This window comes from Copadichromis virginalis, linkage group LG7, assembly GCF_057382275.1.
Source record: "Copadichromis virginalis isolate Kocher_CV1m ecotype Utaka linkage group LG7, C_Virginalis_male_GT1.1, whole genome shotgun sequence".
Lineage (NCBI taxonomy): Eukaryota > Metazoa > Chordata > Actinopteri > Cichliformes > Cichlidae > Copadichromis > Copadichromis virginalis.
In genome coordinates this window covers 47,504,488-47,529,027 of record NC_140624.1, presented here as the reverse complement: position 1 = coordinate 47,529,027, position 24,540 = coordinate 47,504,488, and the positions used below count along the sequence as shown (strand labels likewise).

Sequence of the window (24,540 nt, the reverse complement as noted above, 5' to 3'; positions counted from 1 at the left end):
TTCATTCCACTGCCAAAATAGTCACTATTAATTGTTTTATTTTTTCAAAGTTTGTCTGCTAAACAGTCTGTGACCAGCTAAGGACTTTCTTTCTTACAATAGGCTTCTGAGCCTCGTATGCATGTTTTGTTACTCTACTACTTAGACTGAGGTACTGTGGGGTTTTCTGATGACATGCAGCGTATTGTACATTTGTACTAAAAGACTGATAATATCCGTTCTTCAGTCTTGTTTTTTTTTTGTTTTGTTTTTTTGTTTTTTTTTCGTGTAATCTGCTCCATACATTGGAGGGGGGGGAAAAATACAAGTAACTATCTCGAACAAGCACCTGTTTTACCATTACAGGATGCATTCTGGAAGATGCTTGTAGCAAAGCAATTTTATGTCTTATTTATTTGCTGCATAATTGCTGTAATTTGGGATAAAACAACACCAGCACCATCTCTGATGTGACACAGGACGGTCAAATGAGTCACAGCATAAACGAAGAGCCAACCAGGGGCTTCCACTGGCAGCAGTAAAGTAAGATTATTTATATATTTATTTTTAAATATAATAACCACTTTTCACATTTATTGAGCAAATTTTAAAAGCAGACTTTTTGGGGGGGTCAGCATTGATTCATCAGAGATCTAAATTTTAATCTATAAGCTAATGTAAAAATTACACACTGGATGCAGTGTAAACCAGTTTTAACATGATAAATATGTTCCATTGCTTTCTGACATTGTGAGGATAAAAAATAAGCTTATTGTAATGGACTGTGATAGACATTGTTTGATCAAGATGCCTTTCAGAAAATGGACGGATGGAAACTTAACTTGTATTCAAAAAGCTCTTAGGTTTCAGTTTCTTAGGAGCAGAGTTCTTTGGGTGGCCGTGTGTCGGTGCTAGCTTAGGGTGTCCATTAACCACACGGTTGGAGGTTTAATACCTTGGCTGTCCATGTGTGAAAGTACCCATGGGCAAGACACTGAATGCTTCTAGTGGTAACCAAGATGCTTGTTGTGTAGCTCTACCACCAATCATGCATGTGAATGAGTAACTGAGGAACTTTTTACACATAGTTAGGTTTGCAGAATTTAACTAAGGTTTAAAACTGTAGCACTAAAAAGTGCTACATACAGTTAAGTGCTGACAGGTGTATTATTTTTCTTTGACAAACACCTGATAATGAGAGTTACATTATCTGACAGCAGCTTTAAAGCCAAGGACTATGCATATGCCATGTCTTAATGACACTGATGTAATGATAGCTTAAATAAAAGCATCCCTTCTAATAGCTACAATGTTAGTAACTCTTTTGTGCTATCTTGCTCAGGTCAAGGAGCACGTAGCATAGGTTGCAGCCAAGCAGTGAAAATATTCATTCAAAAAAGTTCCCAGTAGAGCTGGCACGAGACCAGGAACATCTTACATTATTATACCTCCCTACTGAAGGTTACCACTGGACAGTGCAAAGAAGCTTCTGCCAAAACCACATGCTACATGCAAAACCATCAGGGAGGCAGCTCATGGAGCACAAGGCCAAGAACAAAGCAGTTAGCGTTCCAAATAGGGTAAAAACAGGAAATACTCAATAGATTGAAAATGCCATTTGTGTGTCCCTTAGGAGTCCCAACTGTGCTTTAATCAAATAAACCCCTCAGGTCTTAGCGTGTAGGTTTTTCTTTTCATGTTGCTTTTCTTCTTCCTTGTTGCCACTTCAAATGGATAAAAGCATCCTCACTCCCTCTCCAGCAACTTTGAGGACGCTTGAACTCATTCATTTTTAATACTACTTGGCAAGAATGTGGAAATAGAGAAAACTAACTACAAAAAAAAGACGTAGAACTGGAAATGCACAACGTGAAGGTCAAGAGAGGCAATGTAGAAAGGATTTGTGCTCTCCAAGAACAGTTAAGAAAAAGTGACTTCTCATCTGACTGCACGATTCCTTCTTTTGCCTTTGTAATGACAAACAATCGCACCGCTCCACAAGTGAGTCACATGGAAGCGAGCCTTTTGACAAACATTGTCTTTCAAGAAATGACATCTCGCTTCACTCACCCCTCAAAGCTTAAGCGAATGATTCAATTAGTTGCTATGGTTTCTCAGAATGTGCAACGTGGAATTTCATGCAGTAAATTTCCCTTACTGCAGGCATATTTATGCATGATGACTTCAGTGGATGTGGTGTAATGTCACGGGTCAACTACTTTGTGTACATTTAACAGGCCTATCCGTTCATTGCACACAGACGTGGAAAGCCAGTAAATAAAGCACACAAGGACACACGCAGCTGCTGAAAACGAAGGACCACAAAAGTTGTGCACCTGTATGGAGAAACTTCCAACATAAAGTGACAGCAACGGCATCATCAAACATGTATATGGACACACATGTATATGCACTGCAAATGCTATTAAAGTTCCAGAGTGTTTCTGATGCAGTTCACTCACACCCAAACACAGAGCAGAAACAAATGTAAGCACAAGTAAGCTTTACACACACACACACACACAAAAAAAAAAAAAGTGAGAAAGGTTTTATCACACTTACTGTTAAGCATTGCATATTCTCAGGCCGATTGGTCTCAGGGGCAGCACCATGGTTTGACAGCACAGCCTCTGAAATGTAGACAAAGGAATCACGGGCTGAGACAGTGCCTTTGGAGCACATTTCTCCCTGTGCCAATGCAAAATGCCCCGCTGGATGTACAAAAATAAAGTCCTCAAACAGTTCTGAGAGTCCATAAAAGTCGCTCACATAGATAACAAGCAATTATGGCAACAGTTGTCTGGAGCAGCCTTTGCTGGGCTGGGAAACTTCAGAGCGCACATAAAAGGCAAAAGAAAAAAAAAAGAGAGCAGAAGAAGAAGAAGACAGGGCAGCCGCGAGAAGGAAAATCCCGTAAGATGCGAGGATCCAACAAACTGCCCAAGAGAGGAATGGAAGTGAGAACAAGTGAGAGGGAGGGAAGAATAGAGGGAGGGAAGGAGGGAGGGGTGAAGAAGAGAAAAGCAACTCCTCTCTCACTCTATTATCCGTCTGTCACAGGGCTCCTGGGAAGTTGCTATGGTTACAGGGACTCACGCCTCAGTGTCCTTTTAACTATAGCTCATAAAGGCAGCATTCAGCTTTAGGCCATGATGCAGATCTCCCTCACTCGCTCTGTCTTTTTCTCTTTCTGTCTGTGCTTTTACTTCCGTTTACATCTCTCGCTTAATATGTACACCTTTCCTCACTCTCTTTCTTTGCCTCCCAAACTTCAGACAGAGCCACCCATTCGTCACCCTCCAACCACTACCATCATCCCTTTGTTTGATGTGTCAATCCCCCTCCCCTTACCCCTCTCTTTATACTCTTGAGTCACACCCCTACCTCTCGCACCGTAGGAGAGGCGCGATCCTGTCTCAGACTGAAATGTTCAAAGTTTCAGCAAGCTCAGTCCAAACAGTCCCAGCGTAAATCAAAGAAAATAGCTGAGTAACCACTGATTTGCATTTTCTCCCCACTTACACATTTCACTCTTGCTATAGTGGCATATTAGTAACTAAGCAAAGGTTTGTGTCACCCCTAATTTCTTTATGTTTTCCTATAAAATGGGAAATAGATGCAGTAAATTGTTGAAATATGTAACATACATGGAAGTGCAGTATGTAAGGCAAAAACAAAGTTTGTACAATTCTGACGAGTATGAAAGTCAATATTCTGTATGATCACCTTTATTCTTTAACACAGTCTGAACACTTTTAGTCAAACTAAGCAGTCTTCAGGAATAGTTCTCCAGGATTCTCTGAGGACAATCAAAGCGCTTCTGTGGATTCTGGCTGCCTTTTGTTATGTTCTTTGTCATGATGATCCCACACTACTTCAATAACGTTGCAGATCTGGGGAGGCCAATCCACAACTGACATTTTCATTGTGTATTTTTCTTTCCAGGTATGCTTTTAATGCATTGTAGTGATTTTTTTATGAACGTACTATATGATGCTGACGCCAATCAGAGACTTTCCACTTCTTGATGGTATTGCACAGTGGAGCAAAATTTAACTGTATTTCCCTGCATTCATAATTCAGTTAATTTTGACGAGATGACCAACACCACTGGCTGAAATCGACCTCCAAACCATGACAGAGCCTCCACTGTTATAAAGATGTATTATCAAGACAAAAATTTTGAATGCTACTATAAAGTGGGGGTTTTTTAAAGCCCGCCCGCTACTTCTTCTTTTCAGACACACTGCACATTATCCCAACATATGCAACTAATTTTTAATATTAAAATATGAAAAATTCTGCTCTTTGGGAATCACCTTGTTGATGCAAAAATACTGTTTTATGCTGTCAGACTGTGTCATCTGTGGCATTTTTCACAGATTCAACAAAAGAAATGGTGCATGAAAACACAATTTAGTAGTTTAGTTCCTTTTTATGCTTGAATGGTTCATATGTCAGTGTTAGGTGGCTTAACAAAAAAACATTCCTCTAAAAATGGTTTAGTATAAAGACTGGAATGATAATGACTGAACTTCAGAAAACCAAGAGAACTGTAGCTTAAGACCACATTAAAAATTATCAGGAAATCTGCCTCCTTGGAAGCAAAATATAAAGTAATGAGAGGTGTCTAGGAATTTTTGCATGGTACTGTATTATTTATCTGTCATACAGGGTTATGAGTGAAACATTATTTTTCTTTTTTGACTTCATTTCATTTGTTTTTTGGGGGTAGGGGTTGTTTGTTTGTTTTTTAATGAAATGTAACTTTATTATACATGCATGAAAAACAAAATTAAGCACTTCTCAACATTCTGGACACCGTTTCCTGTGTAACCCTGTTGTAGTTTTTAAGTAAATCTATTAGCTGTGAGTCTGAAAGTTCCTGGGGAAGGCAAAAAAGAGGGGCTAACCTGGCTGGCTTTAAGCCCAGAAGAGAAGCCTTTTGTCTGGGTAAGACATAAGTAGCACAGGCCATATGAGGGTAGAGGCATGCGGCAGCTAGCAGTGAGAAATATCCAACATGATTGAAGGGAAAGAAAGTGGTGCAATGCCACATGGAAACAGTGGACAGTGGGAAAAGTACACACTAGACAAATTCAAGAAAATGTGGGGAAAGGTAGCAGAAGGGAGAAGTTGAATATTTGAGAAAGACAGGCAATGACAAGAGGGAGAAAAAACAGAAAGAAACAGAAGGCAAGAGTGAAAAAAGGAAAAAGAGAATTCAAAAGGTGCTGGCAGTGCATCGCCGTTGAGTCAGCCAGTGTCAGATCTGCCAGAACACTGAAGCCTTTGACTTTGCTTAAGTCCCTCATTGCAACACTCAATCACTTGACATCCAGGCCCTTTTTATTCACCTGCTGTCACCCACAAACAAACACTTGATGAAGAGAGCAGAAAGGCCAAGAAAAGAGGCGAATGTCTCCACTTCACTTTGGAAGTATCTCGAGATCAACTCAAGCAGCAGCAAACACTGTGTAAAATGCATTCATTAGCACAGCTAACTGACAACAGAATAGGAGTAGCAAAAGTATGTTTTAAAGATATTTAAACACACATCAGGTTTTGTGAGCAGCAGGTTATGATTTTTGCTCACTATTCAAGATGTTTAAGTCTGATATCCTGAATAACTTTGTGGGAAATTTGATATGGTGAGTTTATGGACTAAATGAAAACAGTTATGTTCAATGCATATTTTTAAGGGTGTAATCATCTTTCAATATCAAATAGCTGAAAACAAATAATAAAACGTAAAATACATTTTTTGAAAAAGCACACCATTGAAAAAAAATTATTTAATTAATTATTTAGTTAATTTGAGCTGAAATAATCATTGGTAAATAAAAACAAAAACAAAATCAGTTTTTGAATTTCACTAAAATAAAGAGCGATTTTTTTTAAAGGTAACATAAATTATGGTATAATTGAAAACAGTACAATTAAAGCTCTACTCATTTACAAAAACAAATCGAGGGAGTGTAATATATTCTGTAATTGTATTAGTTTAAAAACATCAATTTCAAGATGATTTTGACATTTCCGTCATAATACATTTGAAGGAAATACTGTGTATGTTGAGATTAGGCTAATCTCAGATTTTAAAAAAATAATCTAAATAAATGAAGGAGTTTAAATGCAGTCAGGATTATTTAAATGTTACTGACTTTGTAATCTTCTAAAATAAAAATGATCATTTTAGATGTGAGAATTGACAGTATTCCAACTCTCACTTTTATTGTTGTCAAAACCGATTTTATGTACACACTGCTTGATGTAGGAAGTGACTTTTGCCATGGCTGAACAAAGGTTTCAATTTATTGAACAACTAGAGTGGAATGTTTTAAAGCTGGGATCAGTGAACAAGCAGCCCTTATTCTGTGCTTGTCGTTATCTACACAACAAAGATTGAAGAGTAAAATAAATTTGCACGCGCGCACACGCACACACACGCACACACACACACGCACACACACACACACACACACACACACACGCACACACACGCACACACACGCACACACGCACACACACACACACACACACACACACACAGAGGTCTTTATAATGCAGTATGATTTACGTTTGATAGGATACCTTCTGGTACATAAAGCTGCACAGCTGTCGGGGAATGACAGTCTCAGTGATTCAAGATTCAAACATTTCTTAAGCGTGATGACATCAAGATGACCTCTACCACAGTCAGTGTAAAAAAAAAAAAAAATGAAACAAATCCCTCAGGCAGAGATGTTGTTTGTAGGTTAGATGAAATGTGCATGTCTGTCTGAGTAATGCTGCTTTAGTTTACCCAGTTTTGGGTTTTGTATTTTGCATTTGTTGTACAAACAGGATATTTTGGGTTTAAATTGGATGTCACTTCAATCTGAGTTTATGGGTGGTTCTGGTAAATAGTTGTGTGACTCACCGCAGAGCTGAATGCAGTGTGGTGCTCAAGGGAGTCTTTATTGGTCAGTGGACAAATTGATTCTCAAGGAAAGACAAGACACAAAGAGGTAGGGCAGCAAAAGTTGGATCCGGCTTAGTTTTTCCGTATTATATAAATAACAGTATTATAGTTGCTGTCATAATTATTGTGTTGGGTAAACATATATAACATATCCATGATGCATATCTGTCTAACTACTTGACTGCATGCTGTTCTGTCGTCCTGTCATTGGTGTTTAACTGAAAGCACTTTCTGTGTCATTATTTCATCCATCCTTTCATCAGTCTACGTATAATTGCCACCAGACCTTTTCCAGGACATAAGTAACATCCAAGCAGCAAGCTCCAGATCTTAAAAATTAAGCTAATGTGAAAGTGTATTCAAATTAGTCCCATTAGACTTTGTTAAAATGCCAAGCTTTACATCAGAAATAAACAAAAACAGCCTGACACAACAACGGTTAGTATCTGTAACTAGTTTCCTACTTTTTAACCGTAAAAAGCTGTGAATTATTTCCATGACTTACTCACTTAAATTGTATTAAAGCTTAAAGTTATACATTATTAGGGTACCACATGTCACTTCGAGCGACAGGTGGGTGTTAACACAGGCAGCTGTACTGTTCGGTCAACTGAACTGGACTCAACCATGTTTGTACTTTTCTATTTTGTGCTCCTTCCTCCTGATGTTGCTGTCCACTGGGATTGCCACATCTATTACAACTGCAGGCTTCTGCTCCTTGTCAACAAGCACTATGTCTGTTTGGTTTGCCAGCAGCTGCTGGTCTGTCTGGAACTTTAAGTCCCACAGGACCTTAGCACTGTTGTTTTAAACGACCTTCAGTGGTGTCTCCCATTGGGAGTTGGGTACTTCTATGTTGTTCCTATACACTATCTCAGACAGGATATGCCTCTCCGAGTACAGCCTGCAGCCTGGGTCCTGTCGACTCTGGATCTGATGCTTAGGGCCTGTTCTTGTGTTGCCATGATCAGAGCTTCTGTCCTTTCCTTTATGTCAGCCTTTTCCTGATAGCCATCTACCTGTATTCGTGAACACTTCACATTTCTTCCTAGATTATTCCTGGATTGAGGTTCTGGCACTCACTAATGCTCATTCTTCCTATTTCCATAGTTTTTCGAGCCTAAGAATCCTGGATGTTGGGTGTAGACCTCCATGCATTGTGAGGAGTTTAGGGGTCTTGACATTGGTGGCATCTACTTCCTCTTATGGTCAGCTTATTATTCCAGCTGGGTACCAAATGGTCAATAGGGTGCATGCACTGATGGCTTGGAGTTTACTCCCCCTGCTGAACTCTCCTCCTGCTGAACTGGTTTCCCAGTACCTGTCATATCTTCTGGAGGTATTTGGCTTCTGTTGACCTTTGTGCTTCTTTATCCTGGTCCCCGTTAGCCTGTAGGATACCCAGGTACTTGTAGCTGTCCTGCATCTCCACTATTCTGCCCTCTTAGTTTATTTCAAACATTTAAAAGAACAAAGTATTGCTATTGACATATATCAATATTCAGCAAGCCAATACAACCCAAAACTAAATACCTGATATATCAATTTTCTGTATATAAAGTAACTCATATATTATGCTAAGGGATACTAGTGTACTTGTGTGTCCAGATCTGGTCACTTCTGGCTCCAAAAAACAAAAACTCAAAACCTAAGGTTTGAAACTGTCCCTATGGCAGTTTTTCACTTTTCTGAGAAACTGGACATTGAGGGTCATTATCTATTCAGAGCCATTCCTGTCATCACACTGAAAGAAAGCACAGTGACATTTCTGCCACAGATTTCAACAGATAATAACATCTTTATTTTTAAGAATAATCTCTACAGACGGTGGATGAGATTTCTATATAACAAAACTTTCTGTTGAAAACGAAGGCTAACTTTATGATAGTGTCATTATAATAAGACAAATGTGCCATATATTATATTATGTATATATTTTGTTTACAAACCTAAAACCTTTGTTTCTGTTGAGCTGACATAAGCCTTGAGATGCAAAAAAAAAAAAAACATTTCTACTCAATCAGAGTGAGAGGTTCAAAAACATCTACAACCACTAAATGAGAGGACTTTCAAAAGTCAGAAGATTATTACCTATTATAATGCACAATTTCACACCGTATTCATTTACTAACTGGTGCTTGAAGATGCTTTTCTTTCTCTATTATCTTGTAAAGGGGTAAAAGTGCACATAAGTAACTAGAGGTCAGCAAAATAATATGAAAAAATATAAACCATACAATTCAAACAACATCATCCTTGCTGTTAGACAGAGGTTATAAACACCTTGTACAGTGACTGTACTGTACAGCGACTACAGTGAGTGTACAGTCTTATCCACTTTTGTTCTTCACACCCTCCCTCTCCTGTTTCCTATATAAAGACGCTGCCTAGCTGTCACTCCTACTGAGGCTGGCCAACAAAGAAACGTTTCAGCTTAAGTCCTGCCCACAATATTGAGCTTAACAGAAAACAAAACTTTTTATTCATGTTTTAATCACATTTCCATTGCATTGGGGGCAATGTTAATGATCTATCACCGTCTGTTTTAACTCTTTAGCTATTCTGTTTGATTGCATGACAAAATTACATTAAAAAGTAACATGAAGCCTTAGGTAGACTACAGCAATACATCTGTAAGAACATAAAGGCTATATTCCTTTTTGCAAATACACTTACTGGACACTTTATTAGTTACACAGTGATAGTACTATGTTGAACCTCTTTTTGTCTTCAGAACTGTTTTAACTATTTGTGCTTTAATTATTTGTGGCGCAGATTCAACAAGGTGCTGGAAATATTACACCACATACCACAGGCGCTCTACTGGACTGAGATCTGATGACTGTCATTTGAGTACAGTGTACATTGTAATTTTCAAGAAACCAGTTTTTGTGACATAGCATGTTGCCGTGCTCAATGCAGCCATCAGAAGATGGCTAAGGAAAGGCAACATCAATCTTGAAAGGCACATCCCATCCAGATGTTGTCTTTTTCAGTCTTTTGCATATTTCATCAAGACAATGTTAAACTACATACTGCATCTATTACAAGGCATGGTTGTCCAGATCTTTCACCAACTGGTGCGTCAATAAATGAAGAAAAGAGAGAACATCCTCGCCCAAAAGTCCAGCAGCTGGTCTCCTCCATTTCCAGACATTTATGCACTGTTGTTAAAAAAAGAGGGGATACTACACAACAGTAAACACTGGCCCAGCTTTTATGTGACATGTTGCCAAAATCAAAATCAATATGCGGCAATACTTTTCTTAAAATGACACATTTTGTCATTTTCACATTCTATTGTGAATAAAATATCAATTTATGGGATTTAGATTTTACACAGCATCCTAACTTTTTTAGAAATAGTCTTCTAAATAGATGTGCAGCAAATGAATTGTGTGTTTGCTCAGAAACGATAAATACCAGAAAAAACAGAAAAAGACACATTTTAAAAATCACACAAGAATAATACATATTTCTAAAACAGAAGGTGAGTGTTGACCTAATTCTTCTTGACCTTCTTGATTATTGCACGATGCCAGATTGAATAAGACAATATGATTATTTCTGGGCCCTCTGGTCAGCCGGACAGTAATGACAGACACATTTCATTTCCTGTTTCTGTCCTGAGCAAGGGAAGAAAGCCAGAAAGGATTATGTCAGATGGCTGTTGATTCAGTGTTGCCTGATTGTCCCTGATTCAGATTGGGGGGAGAAAGGATTTAAGGAGAAAAAACATAGAAATGTTTAGAGCTTGGGATTTTTAAAAAGTCCCTAGAAATCTCCAGTTTGAATAGTGCCTACAAATTCAAGAAATTCAACAGCATCTTCATCATCTTCAGCAGTAATAGTGTTACACTTTTTTACAGCACTGGATACTTTGATGATATTTGGAGTTATTTTATGTTTATTCTATACTGCATTTGGTGTATTAATTCCTGTTATTGGCTTTTTGGTTTAATGCACATTGCTGGCATAATACATTATTGCATTTTTTTTAAAGGTTTCCTTGCAATCGTCTACATCGATTTTATAATCTGTCTACATTTGTTTAACTTGACAAGCGCTATAATGTGACTTTTAAAAACGACTGCTATAAATGAGCAATAATGTTATTATAAAGTAAAATAGTTAAACCAAAAAGATCATCAACAGTACTAATGAACACGTGAATCAGAAAAGTCTTTCTGTGACAGATCTACTTCTCCTGTCACCTCCTGTGCACAAGCTGCTTCCTCCATATAAACTAAAATGGGAATTGGTGGAGAGGAATTTAGTTAATATGTGTTTAAAGTAGTTTTATTGTTAAGATGAAACAAAAAGTTCAAATTCACAACTCTGACCCAACTACAGCGTCTGTGTACACTAGGGTGACCAGGTGTCCCACTTTATAGAGGGAGTGCACATCATTTTTATTCCTTGTCCCCCCGTTCCACATATTGAGACAGTGGCCCACATTCTGATTGGCTGTAGCCTGCAATACACTTTTCCAAAGTCAGGCTTTTAGCCAATGTACGTAAAGAAAGCAGGGAAAGCTTTCATCATAGTCAAGAGCAGGTTATCCTGTGTTTTGCTGCCAGTAGGGAAAACTTAACAAAGTCACAAGTGATGTGCATTTTGGCCGAACATGATGGAAACAGAATGAAAATAAAAGAACAAAAAATCCCTGAAAACTACATATAATTGGGTGAAGCTGTTGGAAGGCACTTCCTTTGCTTTTTTGCCAGGGTTATTTTTCAATTTTGTGTGAGGGGAAACATGGTATAAAGTGACATGGAAGGTGTGAGTCATAAATGGCTCAGAATCTTTTAAAGAAGTCAGGTGTGCCCATAAGAGACGTACAGATATGTAGCTGCAGTCCTACTGAACCCCAAAGACAATTACAAGACAATTACAGTATTGCTTAGAACCAGCTTAAGCTTCCTTTTACGCCTGTTATACTTAGTTGGTGAGAGAGCTGGAAAATTGGCTACCTCTTAGCACTACTGTGTTTTAACACTGTGCCCCCAAAACACTACTACTCCCTTTTCCTTTTTTTGGGATGTGCTTGTCTTAGTACAAGTTTGAAAAGGTTTCCTTTCTTATTTTGTTTTTTCTTTATTTGATTCCAGAATGTGTGTACCCATCAGCTCTCCTAGAGTAACCGCCTGTCTCCTGGAATCTCCCCCATGCTCTTGAGACTGTGCAGGGAGACACAGCAAACCTTCTGGCGATGGCATGTGTTGATGTGCCATCCCGGAGGAGTTCCGCATATCGCCTCATGCCACCAATAGTGACACTGACCTGAGTCTAATGCAAAACTGGTGAAAATGAGGAGGGAGAAAGTGTCAAAAATGTCTTCCAACTCTAAACCCATTGTCTCATTGTCTCCCCTCTAGTGCACATGTTGTTAATTTTATTACCACCAACACAGCTGATACTGATCAACAACCCCCTCTGCTACTTAACTGGCTGGATCAATATCCCGGACGTTTAACTGACTTTTGACCAGGACATGTCCTTCAATGCACATATTAAACAAATATGTAAGACTGCGTTCTTCCATTTGCGCAACATCTCTAAAATTAGAAATATCCTGTCTCAGAGTGACGCTGAAAAACTAGTTCATGCATTTATTACTTCCAGGCTGGACTACTGTAATTCATTATTATCAGGATGTCCAAAAAACTCACTGAAAAGCCTTCAGCTAATCCAAAATGCTGCAGCAAGAGTCCTGACAGGGACAGAGAGAGCATATTTCTCCTGTTTTGGCTTCCCTTCATTGGCTTCCTGTTAAATCCAGAATTGAATTCAAAATCCTGCTACTCACATACAAGGTCTTAAATAATCAGGCCCCATCTTATCTTAATGACCTTGTAGTACTGTCACACAGCGGAAATTTGTGTTTTTATGTTTTATCAATCTGTGTATTGGTACATAGTGTTGATTTTATTTGCATGATTTTATAGTGATATTTATATTGCATGTTTGTTTATTGATATTTATACTGCATGGTTTTATCCTCATATTTATATTTGTGTTAATGTTGTACCATGTTCCTTTAACCCACTGTGGACTAAACAGATAATTGTAGGCACCTGTGAGGTGGGGGCGTTCCCCAAGGTGGCCTATCAGCCGCCAGGTTGACCTGTTAAAGGGGATGGTGAGTGCAGAGACAAAAGGAGAGAGGAGTGACGCACGAAGGGTGAGGAGGCGAAAAAGGAACGCGTGCAACCCCGCACGTGTGTGGAACGAACTGCTGCCTGACTGTGGGGCGCCGCGAGTTGTTCGGCGATCCAGTCCTAACGGCAGGAACGGCAACAGTGGGTGGCGATGGCTGCAATGCACGACAGGGCAGGGATGCCCCTCTGCCTGCATCTGACGGTGAGACGAGGGAGGCCGTGTTCAGGTGTGGAGTGGGGCGGGACTGTGCGGCGACGCGCTGTCAGAAGGAGACAGGTCTGCGATAGGAGCCCCCTCCCTGGTCTGTTGCTGACGAGTTTTACCATACTGGACGAGAAGTTCCTCTCCTGTCTCCTTCATATAAGGACCATTCGCCCAGGTGTGGCTGGACTGTGGGATTATGGGACTATGGGAGAGTAATTTTAGTATATGGAAAACATGTTTTAGCCTTGTTTTAATATTGTATAGTTATTTCTGCCGGCAGGGTTTTTAGCGGGTTGCAACACTATTTTTATTGTATACGGGGAATTTTATCTTGTATTTGTGACTCTGGCTGTGTTTGTTTTATGGAAATAAATGGTGTTTGAAGCCAGCTTAGTTTCTGTGCCCTGTGCGCTGACCCACCCACTCCCCTTTTTCGCTTGTATGTATACCAGACGTGGTGGTGGTGAAGATTTAGGTCCACCAGTCTTAGCGGCTACAGTACCATATCACCCTATTAGAGCACTTCGCTCTCACACTGCAGGCCTACTTGTTGTTCCTAGAGTATTTAAAAGTAGAATGGGAGGGAGAGCCTTCAGTTTTCAGGCCTCTCTTCTGTGGAACCAGCTTCCAGTTTGGATTCGGGAGACAGACACTATCTCTACTTTTAAGATTAGGCTTAAAACTTTCCTTTTTGCTAAAGCATATAGTTAGGGCTGGACCAGGTGACCCTGAATCCTCCCTTAGTTATGCTGCAATAGACGTAGGCTGCCGGGGGATTCCCATGATGCATTGAGTTTTTCCTTTCCAGTCACCTTTCTCACTCACTATGTATTAATAGACCTCTCTGCATTGAATCATATCTGTTATTAACCTCTGTCTCTCTTCCACAGCATGTCTTTTATCCTGTCTTCCTTCTCTCACCCCAACCGGTCGCAGCAGATGGCCCCGCCCCTCCCTGAGCCTGGTTCTGCCGGAGGTTTCTTCCTGTTAAAAGGGAGTTTTTCCTTCCCACTGTTGCCAAAGTGCTTGCTCATAGGGGGTCATATGATTGTTGGGTTTTTCTCTGTATCTATGAAGCACCTTGAGGCGACTTATGTTGTGATTTGGTGCTATATAAATAAAATTGAATTGAATTGAATTGAATTGAACTTGATGCTTTACTTTAAAAAGTGTTGCTTTCCTTTTTTTGAGCACTGTCAGACCTGTCAGTATGCTGATATGAGACAATCCACAGAGCTTGTCGGCTTCCTCCCATCTCGTTCACTTACTTCTGCCTACTTTCTGCAGACCCGACATGCCTGCCTATCAAATTAATTCAGATTTACTTCATGTACATGTGCCATCACAGTTTCTTGCCTCTGACCCCAGCAGTGTCCGCCCACTTTAGATTGAACTCCATGCTATTAGTAGGCTGCAGAGATTCATGGTTGGGATGCAACTAAATGCCAAACACACCCACGGTCAGACTGTGCATGCATCTGTCTGCACCTCTTATTAGTGTCATTATGTGACAAGTTAGGTGGGAGAGACTACACTTTTATTACAGGCCTTTTCCCTCAGTGGATATATTGACTTGTGTGACATACTGTTAGTGATACCTCTGTTGTGCTCAAAGCTCTCAATACCAGGACCGCAAAACTAAATTAGCTCAGTGGAATTAATTTTATTCACGATAGCTTTGCTCTTTCACGTCAGGTCAGTCAGTTTTCTGAGAAACATTCTTGCAGTCAGGTCAAAAAGTTTGGTAACCTCACTTCATCCAATTCAAACCTGAGCAGGGATTTAAATAAGCAGTGATTTTATGATGGCAGCTTTCATCCATCAAATGTGACTTTCATTTCACCTTTGTCTTATTGTGTGGGTTAAATAACAGCCAACAGTGTCAACACAGCACAATGTGTAGCGCCGATTGGAGCCTTTGGGGTCAAGTGCTTCATTCAAGCTCAAGCAGCTGTAAGCCTAGGGTCAGGTTGAATGAATATTCTTTATTGTCATTGTCACAGGTACAATGAAATTGAAAGATGTCTCTGGTCAGTGCAACATCACAAAAGATAAATACTTAAAAACTATAATTAAATACTTAAAAACTATAATGATAGGATATAAAAGATAGAAATACATATAAAATACAGTATTCTCATACCGTAGATACACCCAAGCAATCCAGGCCTAAGGCCCCATACAGACACTCAACATACGACCTAGTTGATATATCACTCAAACAATCAATCACTCAATCAATTTGTTAGCGCATCCAACAAAACATGTCTGAAAGCATTCCAACATCAAGGGCACAAATGACAACAGGGGCAATGAAAGTCATCTACTTTTAGTAGCATTGAGACATGATATTGCAATTGGGTAGAAACTGTGTTTGAGTCTGTTAGTCCTTGTGTATGTTGTTCTATACCGTTTACCTGAAGGCAGCAGTTCGAACATGGGGTGTCCAGGGTGTGAGGTGTCCTTTATGATGTTATGGGCTCTTTTGAGGCAGCGGGAACTGTGTAGGTCTTTCAGGTTGAGGAGAGGGCAGCCGATTGTCCTTTGGGCAGCGTTGATTACTCCCTGGAGTGCTTTCCTCTGAGCCACTGTGCAGCTAGCGTACCATATGCCTATGCAGTACGTTAGTATGCTTTCGATGGAGGCTCTGTAGAAAGACACCAGCAGTCTCTGTGTGATGTTGTTCTTCCTAAGCACTCTCAGAAAGTACAGTCTCTGTTGTGTCTTTTTCAGTAGCTCAGAGGTATTCACACTCCAGGATAGGTTTCCCTCTATGCTGACTCCCAAGAAGCGGAAGTCTGCCACCCTCTCCACACAGTCGTCGCTGATGATTAGTGGTTGGATTTCTGTCTTGTGTCTTCTGTAGTCAATTATGAGTTCTTAAGGAAGGTTCACCCTTCAAAGCGCGCGGCAGATGTATGGCCCGTCAAACATCCAGTACACAACCTTGCAAAGATCGTGCACACACGCAAACTCCTCGCCAGTGTTGACCAGAACAAATATACAGCAAACACACTTCCCCCTCCCCCACACTCATGCCCACCCCCCTCCAATATACGTTTATAATCACACAGTGTCCGTTTTAATCTGCTGATCTAAAGGCGCGGCGTGCCATCTGGGAAAGCTTGGCAGTGTTTATGTACGCTTGTGCACTTTGTCTGGGTCCCCGTTCGTCTATCCTAAAACAGTGAAACAAATGTGAGTATGATGCAGATGACACACTTATTAAGCACAAACCCAGAGGGTGCTCCGCTATTTTTTGCTTTCACGGACATACAGACCACCTGACCCACATCGTAAGCTTGTTGGAGGCAAGTGCATTACCCATGGTCAAAAGCACACACACATACATGTCACTCTGGGTCAGCTGTCTCTATTGACACACTGCGCTCAAGCTAAAAAAAAAAAAAAGCAGAAGTATGAGATTTTTTTGCTTCTTTCTTAATATTAATCAATAAATGCAGAGGTATGGTTTAAAGCACCAAAGTAACACATTCCTTATTTTGTGTTTTTGTGTTTCATCTCACATAAATGTATCAACCACGTATTTAGAGGATAAGCTCTGGATACATCAGGTATCACGCCTCATCTCACAAAAAGTTGTTTAGCTGCCATTCATGCACAGCTTCTCAACTCATCTTAACCGAAGTTAAGATGGCAGTCTTTTTGTTGAAGCCCTACAGTGTAATTAGCTGTCAACGCAAAGCGATGGATAGATTTTGTTGTGGAAGCATTCATGAGAAAATTCTGTCCCTGCCAACAAAGTAAAGGAAGCAAAAATTCGGACAATCTGATACTTAGATTGTCAAACTATGATTCCAAATAGTCTCTCTACTGTGGCCGTTTTTTAATACCTTTTTGATTCGTGTAAATATGTTTTTAAAAAAAGTGAATGGATGGATGGACGGACGGACGGACGGACGGATGGATGTTTTTAAAAGCACCGTTATCATGTTTTGACCACATATCAGATTTTGAAAATGTCCATTAAAAGTATTTATTCATTGTTGGTTTTTATTTTTTGGTCTTCTGGTCAATAATTTATCTGAAGAAGCACATAAAGTTTTCTTCCTCATCAGGTCAGCTTGATGGTGCTTCATGCGCACATGGCTGCCAGTCTCATAAATGCAGTTTAGCATATTTCTGCATCCACGGATTTGGCCTGGCACAGCCAAGGCTCTGCGATGGCACAGGTCTCTGAGCGAGGGATTAGTCAGACACACTGATCCAAACTGTGCACCTCTGGTGAGAGTCTGTGGACCAGTAAAATGCTTGTTTCAACAGAAGAAGTTTGTTAATAAACTGCGACATTCTTTCAAAGTGAATTTGGTATTGTGGCATTATTGGAGCGTAGCTGTTAACATGCACTGCCTTTGAAGTCAAGAGCAGCTTCTGATCTCAGCTTCTGATCAGCTCAGTCTTCAAACTGTTTAGACTGGTTTGACAAAATTACCTAAAAAGGAAATTTTGCATTACTATGCAAATATACAACAAGTTTGTCAGACTAAGCACATTTTCCACAACACAAAAGTCAGATAAGAGACTTTTTCTTAAATGGAGTTAAACAGCAAAGCAAGTAAGCATAGAGTTTGGGTGCTATTAACTTTTCTTTTGTAGCTAAAGTTGAATTCTTAAGTTTAACCAAAATATTTGCTTGGTTTTTGGGTTGTTGTTTTTTTTACATACAACAATGAATAACGTCATAAACCCTGAAAAAACCAACATCTGGATGCGAGCATACATTGCTCTACAGCATTTATATACTTTTCAGCATTGCTGGTGGGTTTCCAGATGTGTAAGCTACCAATTTCATAGGCTCTAATTCACCCTCATACCATCAGAGGTGCAGCCTTTGAATTCAGCACTCAAAACAAGTCGGGTGTGCCCTCTCACTTTTATTCTAGAGGACACAGCGTTCACAGAACGGTTTTCCACTTTGCCTCAGTCCATATTAAATGAGCTGTCAACAGAAGGCGCTGTGTTTCTGGATCACGTTCACATAAGGCTTCTTCTTTGCATGATGGAGCTTTAACCTGGATTTGTGGATGGCACGGTAAACTGTGTTCACAGAAGATTATTTCTGGAAGTGTTCCTGATCCCATGCAGTGATTTCCATAACAGCATCATGCCTGTTTTTGATGAAGTGCTAGCTGAGGGCCCAAAGATAACATGCATCCAACACTAATCTTTGGCCTTGTAACTTTCACTCTCTCCAGATTCTCTGAATCTGTTGATGACATTATCCACTGTACATAATGAAATTTTCAAGGTCTTCATAATTTTACATTGAACAACATTACACTTTTTGTACCACTTACATTTCCAGCCTTTTGTTGCCCCCCATCTCAAACTTTGCTGCATCGAAATCAAAATGAGTTCATATTTTTCAAAAAGTCGTGCAATTTCTCAGTTAAAACATTTGATCTTTCCTATTTTCTCTCTATTTTGTTTACCTTTTATACTGTATCAGTAGGAATAAAATATTTACACTGCACGGTTTGACTCACCCTTGTATAACGCCCACTGCCCTGCCTGTTGAAAGAGTGCACGCAGGCGGCCATAACATGATGACCGATTTCATCAACCAACGACAACTCACAAACAACTACAGCTGGCACCCAGTTACAACAAAAACATTACTCTGACTTTGAAATAAATATGCAAAAACAATCGTCAACCTCAAGGTTGTCTTTTAACTCAGCTTTCACTTTGAGAACGACAGAAACTTTTCAACACGAACAGACAGTAACAATCTGCTCCCGGAAAATAATCAAATACAGTGAAGGATGTTGTTTCTACATTGTTAGGCTTCTAAGACACCAGCAGACAGAGAGACTTAGAGAGTAAGAAAAGAAACATGATGACATGCAGTAAAATGACAAATTGGCCTTGAGTCCAAAGCTTTACAAGAATAGGGTGAGCCTGCCAAAACTCTCTGTATGCCCCACCCCAATCCTATTATTTCAGGGTCTTCATTAAGGATACGCTGTACTGTATAAAATTCAAAGCAGTGATACAAACAAGTTATTTAGTAAAAGCCTTATAATGATTTGCCTCCGAATGAGGTAAAAGACAAAACAGAAGACAAATGGCAGAGACGTCATAGTGAATAACAAACAGGGAAATCAGAGAAAACACGGGGACAAGTGTACAAAATACAAGTGTGACAGAGATGTGTGAAATGAAACTGACAGAGAAAATGAGGCGAAAGGATATTCAAAAAACACATGAATAATCAGTGTGAAAGGCACAAAATAAAAATGGCCGAGAACAGAGGGGGGAGAGAAATAGGGAGAAGATGGAAGCACGCTGAGTGATATTGTAATGAATGAGGCTGGGGTCATTCCCATGTTAGTGTATGTCACGCTGCAGCAGTGCCTCCATGGCCTACATTCTGCCAGCTGGCAATGCATGAGTGCATTCATGAGTGTGCACTTCCACTCACACAAACACACAAACACAGATCAGTTGAGACAGGAGCGGGGCAATATTGCCAGTGGAAAAGACGAAAACGGTCTACACTCACTCATGCAAACATGCAGTTTTTACTTCGTTCTCTCTTTCTTTCTTTTTTCCTTTCTCGTTTTTGAAGTAATGTGCTGTGAAATAAAGATGTTGAAACTTCCTAAATAGCTCTTTCTCAACATCTATTTCTGGTTTGGCTAAATTTTAAAAAAAAACCTCCCAGTTTGCAAACCCCAAAAAGAACAATTTGCCTATGAGCACAAGTCAGGATTCCCTCATGCAAGGTTGGTAATGGTTTCCTGATGCCTGAGTATTACCCAATCTGATGCCCCAGTTCCATCTACAGCAGCATAAAACTAATTTTAAAGTTGCATGAGGCAGATTAGCCTAGTTCAGCCAAGTGGTATAAATTGCGATAGGTTAGCTAACGTCTCACGATATCACCGTCATTCTCATAACCCAGAACGTGAATATGAAAAAGGAAAGTTGGCAGCATCACTGAGAGAGGAGAAGGCGAGTGTTGTTGGGGGTGAACAAGAGTATGTGTAGCTCTGTGTGCTGATGTGAAAGGTTTGTGCAAGTGTGTACAAAAGAGATGGGGTCACAATGATACTGGGGACTCCATCCCAGTATTACTAATCCACTGAAAGGGAAAACTAAGCTCCTTAAAGGTTCCCCAGTGGAGCGACCACTTTAGCCCAGCACGAGAAAATTAGATGAGAATTGACAGATTATGATCACACGCACAGTAACAAAGAGAGATTAAAAGTAATATGAGCAACCAAAGAAGCACACAGAAGAGGAACAAGGGCACAAAAGAAGGTATAAAAGAAAAAAATGTCTAAAAATGTGGGAAGTATATTTAAGAAGGAGAAAGAAGTTAGGGGAGATCGCACACATCTCTGCAGCATCCTCAAAACAAGCCACGCTGGTCCACGCAGCAAATGCAGTGCTGTTTCCAACATAACGTGCAACTTCAGAATACATGTAAAGTGAGTACAGTCAAGTATGACAACACGGACTACTCACCTATTCTAGGCTGCTCTCATGGCTGGCACAGAGAAGCATCACTCCAACATGCACACACCACCAGCAGCACCAACTACGAGTGAGTGCAAACATAAGTAGGAAGAGAAGGAGCACTCAAAGGTGGTGAGAAGAGAAAAAATAGATTTCCAAACAAATGTGTCTGTGAGCGGGGTGTGCGAGTGTCTGTGTGTATGTGTGTGTGTGTTGGATGTGTAAGGGGGGGATCCACTCCAGCAGCGAATGGTATCGGAGCGCCCTGTCTCTCTCCCCCTCTCTCTCTCTCTCTCACTCTGGCAACTGTGACACGTCAGGGTTTCATCCAGACCCCTCCCTCCTTCCCACTCTCTCCCTGTCTTTCCCTCGTTCGCTCTTCCAATCCCTCTCTTTGACTCTCTTAATCCCTCGCATCCCCAGCCTCCCAATCTGAAGACAGATAAAGACCCCGAGCTGTGAGACTAGCACACACGTACGTATAAGAATAAGTGGCCCTGTTTAACCATCAAACTGAAAAAAAAACATATTTCAAACATATTTTTGTTTTTCTGTTGGTTTAAAATTCTGATTTTGGAGTGAAAAAACTAGTTTTAATTCTAATATAATAATAATAATGCTTCTTAAAAGTCTAACCAAATTCTGAGTTCAGAATTCCAGCAATCAGTCAGGATGACATTAATCTCAGATGTTTGATTTGTTTGTTGTTCTCAAAAAAAAATCATTTTTATTAAAGTCGTAATTTGGATTTTAATCTCAGAATTTGGGGGAAAAAAATCATTTTAAGTGGCCTTAATTAATCTTCTTCTCTATATTTATATCTGACAGCATGGCCTAAATTACTGAGGTCAACATTTGATTTCATGCACACAGGGCCTGTTTGCTGGATAATCAAGTAAAGAACTAAAGTAAACATAAAACAAACATAGGTTTGCTGACTGCCCACATATAAGTAATCACTGTACTCATCAGTGTCCTGACCTCATAAATGACAACTTACCAGTGTTGCGTTGTGTGGGTACTTTAAGATGCTGCTTCCTCCCCTGCTCCTCTCCGAGTAGGTAGTACCAACCTTGAACTTCCTAGAGCACACACACGCAATGATTGACTGTGTGTATATATGTTTGTGAGTGCATGTCTCATCATCAATGTGACAACATCAAAATGTTGTACATAAAATCAAAAACAGACAAAAACCAAAACGAGTGCAAACCAGTTTGGTTGTTCCTCCAGGGCTAAATGTGCATAAACTCACCGCTTGTAATGTTTACACTAACAGCTGATGCCCCTACGTCTTCACTAGTGCCCTGTGAACCAGATGGCATGGGAGTGTACGCATGTGTGTGTGTGCTCATATGTGTTACATATTTTCTACTGCTGCATGCACGTTAAATAAAACCTGTTTTGTAATCCCGATGATGTGGGCGCTGTCTTACAAACAAAGCAACACTACTGTAGTCTATAATCATTTTACTGTGTCGCACATATATTACAACACACACACACTCACATACACTGCCAGCCTTCTCTTTTTGTACAAAATAATGTGACGCAATGAACAGTGACAATAATCTCCATTTTGAAAGCATCTTATCTGAGTGGACAGATTTCTGCAGGCTGCGGGACGAGGGGGAGGACGGGGAGGGACTCGTATGAAAGAAGGGGGAGGGCATATGTCCTCAAAGTCAGAGAGGGATTTGTGCCGTCATTCAATATTCCCCTGTACATGTGAGAAAGGTGAAAGAGTGGGAGCAACAGAGCTGTTAGTCAAGAGGGAGATGAAAAGAGAAGGTAGGAAACGTAAGAGATGTAAAAAAAAGCACGATGTGGCAAAAGGGTGCAAACAAATGACAAGATGTGACAGGCAAGTTAAGCAGCCAACGCTCGTAAGGCCCCAAACACTTCTGAAATAAACCAAGAGGAGAGAAACGGAAAGGCTTGTAGGAAAGGATGAATGAAAAACAACTGATGAGAATAACGGATGTGTCAGGGAGGATGAAGAGACATAACTCCCTATGATTCAAAGCTAAATCTCCCTCATTAGCATATTAAGCCAATTAAATATTCATTGGGATAAATGTTAGAGGAAGGAAGATGTTCGCTTGACTAAAGCACAATTTCTTTCTGTTGTTTCATTCGTCAAACTACAAAAAAAGACTTGCTGGGGTTCTAATGCTTGTTCTCCTAATCTTATTTCTCAGCTAGCTTCTTTTAAAAGTTTGAATTTAACAGTCTGAAGTAAAGACGCAAGATGGTTTTTAGCCTCAAGTTGGTGCTGAACTGCTTCCTCATTGTCACCTTATGCACCTTATGCATATGTACCTTTAAGCAAAGCTATAATAAATACACATCTGCCTTAAACAATTAAGGAGGCTTAATTAAGGAGGCTTAATTGTGTAATAACATACAAGTAAAGAAGTATTACATAACAACTGTTTGTTACTGTACTACCCGCTAAAGCATGGCTTTTTATGTAAATATGTGGTTTGCTTCAAGAAAAAAAAGACACATCTACAAAGGCAGAGGAGAGACAGAAGGATAAATTGGGGCTGAATAATTGAACAGTGAAGCAAAGAGCTAAGAAAAGCAGTTATAGGGATATGCTGCTCGGTGGAGGAAAACCAACTTAGCCAAAGAACACCACTGAACTTTTGGACCTCACATTTATCTGCTAACACTTGGGACAGCTCTGGGAGAAAGACTGAGGCCCAGTGCTTTTCTCTGTTAGCATGTAGGTGTGTGGATGAAGTGTCATACTTTGTCTGTACAGTACAGTGTCCTTGGGTGCTTTGAAAGGCGCTATTTAAATAAAATGTATTTGCTGTGCATTTGTGACCATTTGTTTTCTCCCTTTCGCCTGGCAAGTAGTAGTTAGTTAGCATCTGAAATCTGAAACACTTAATCCCACCAAGAATAACGGTGGTACAGATATTAACAGTACGTCAGCAGAACAGATCGCACTGAGGTTGGTGATTCCCCGACTTTGCCTCAAGGGCTAGGAGGCCTGTTATTTTTGGGCTTATGATTAAATGCTTGCCGAACTAATGGCGTCACAGCAGCCTTAGAATTATTATACTTAATCCATTATCAAAGCACAGCTTCAGCAATTTAGCTTTGCCATTCTGAGCGTGCTAGCACAGCCCAACTGCACCACCGGAATATACGCTTAATCATGTTTTAGTATCTGTGAGACTGCGCAGTCCTCACACCAGCAAAGCTCAGCACACAGGGAAGAGCAGCAGCAGCTGAGCAGCGTATGTGCGATGAGAACAGGATGTGCCGTTTTTGACAGCTCAGACACAAACCAATGAGAGAATCCAACTTTGTCCCTTTTTATCTTGTGGCTGAAAAGTCACAGACTTCTTGTCATCAAAGCCAGTGAGTCTAAAGGTCACCTAAGACACACTGCTTGTTTATATTTGCCCGTATGGGTCGCTGTCTTTAAAAAAAGAAGAAGTTCCATCACAGAAATCTCAACATGCAACATCATATTTTGTTTGGCCATACTCTACTATGTCCTCTTGGAATTTGCAGGTGGATGTGGGTTTGTTTGGGGAGGGGGTTTAAAACTCTGATTCACTGAATGACAGACATTAATTTTCATGAGACTTAAATAAGCAGTGCATGTGTGCTTGTTTGAGTATGACCCATAAAATTCAGAAGAGAGAAGGACTCAAACTGTGTTTCACTCGAGTATCTGCAGGCTAGTCTGCTGTGCTTTAACACTGGTAACCCTAAAGTGTTTC

General features: G+C 40.1%; 1 protein-coding gene across 2 annotated transcripts in view; it reads right to left on the bottom strand.

Moving 5' to 3' along the window:
• Nucleotides 1–21,068, bottom strand: part of rgs3a (regulator of G protein signaling 3a) — a 122,970-nt gene extending 101,902 nt beyond the window's left edge. The window contains exons 1-2 of one of the 2 annotated variants that reach the window (XM_085463834.1): nucleotides 20,804–21,068; nucleotides 2,542–2,609 (exon numbers count right to left, since the gene is read on the bottom strand). In XM_085463834.1, the coding sequence (XP_085319960.1) occupies nucleotides 2,542–2,556 (15 nt within the window). In that variant the 5' untranslated portion in view covers nucleotides 2,557–2,609; nucleotides 20,804–21,068. Of the gene's footprint in view, nucleotides 1–2,541; nucleotides 2,884–20,803 lie in introns of those variants that run through there. The other variant, XM_085463833.1, reaches the window with a different exon arrangement.
• Nucleotides 21,069–24,540: the final 3,472 nt, after the last annotated feature.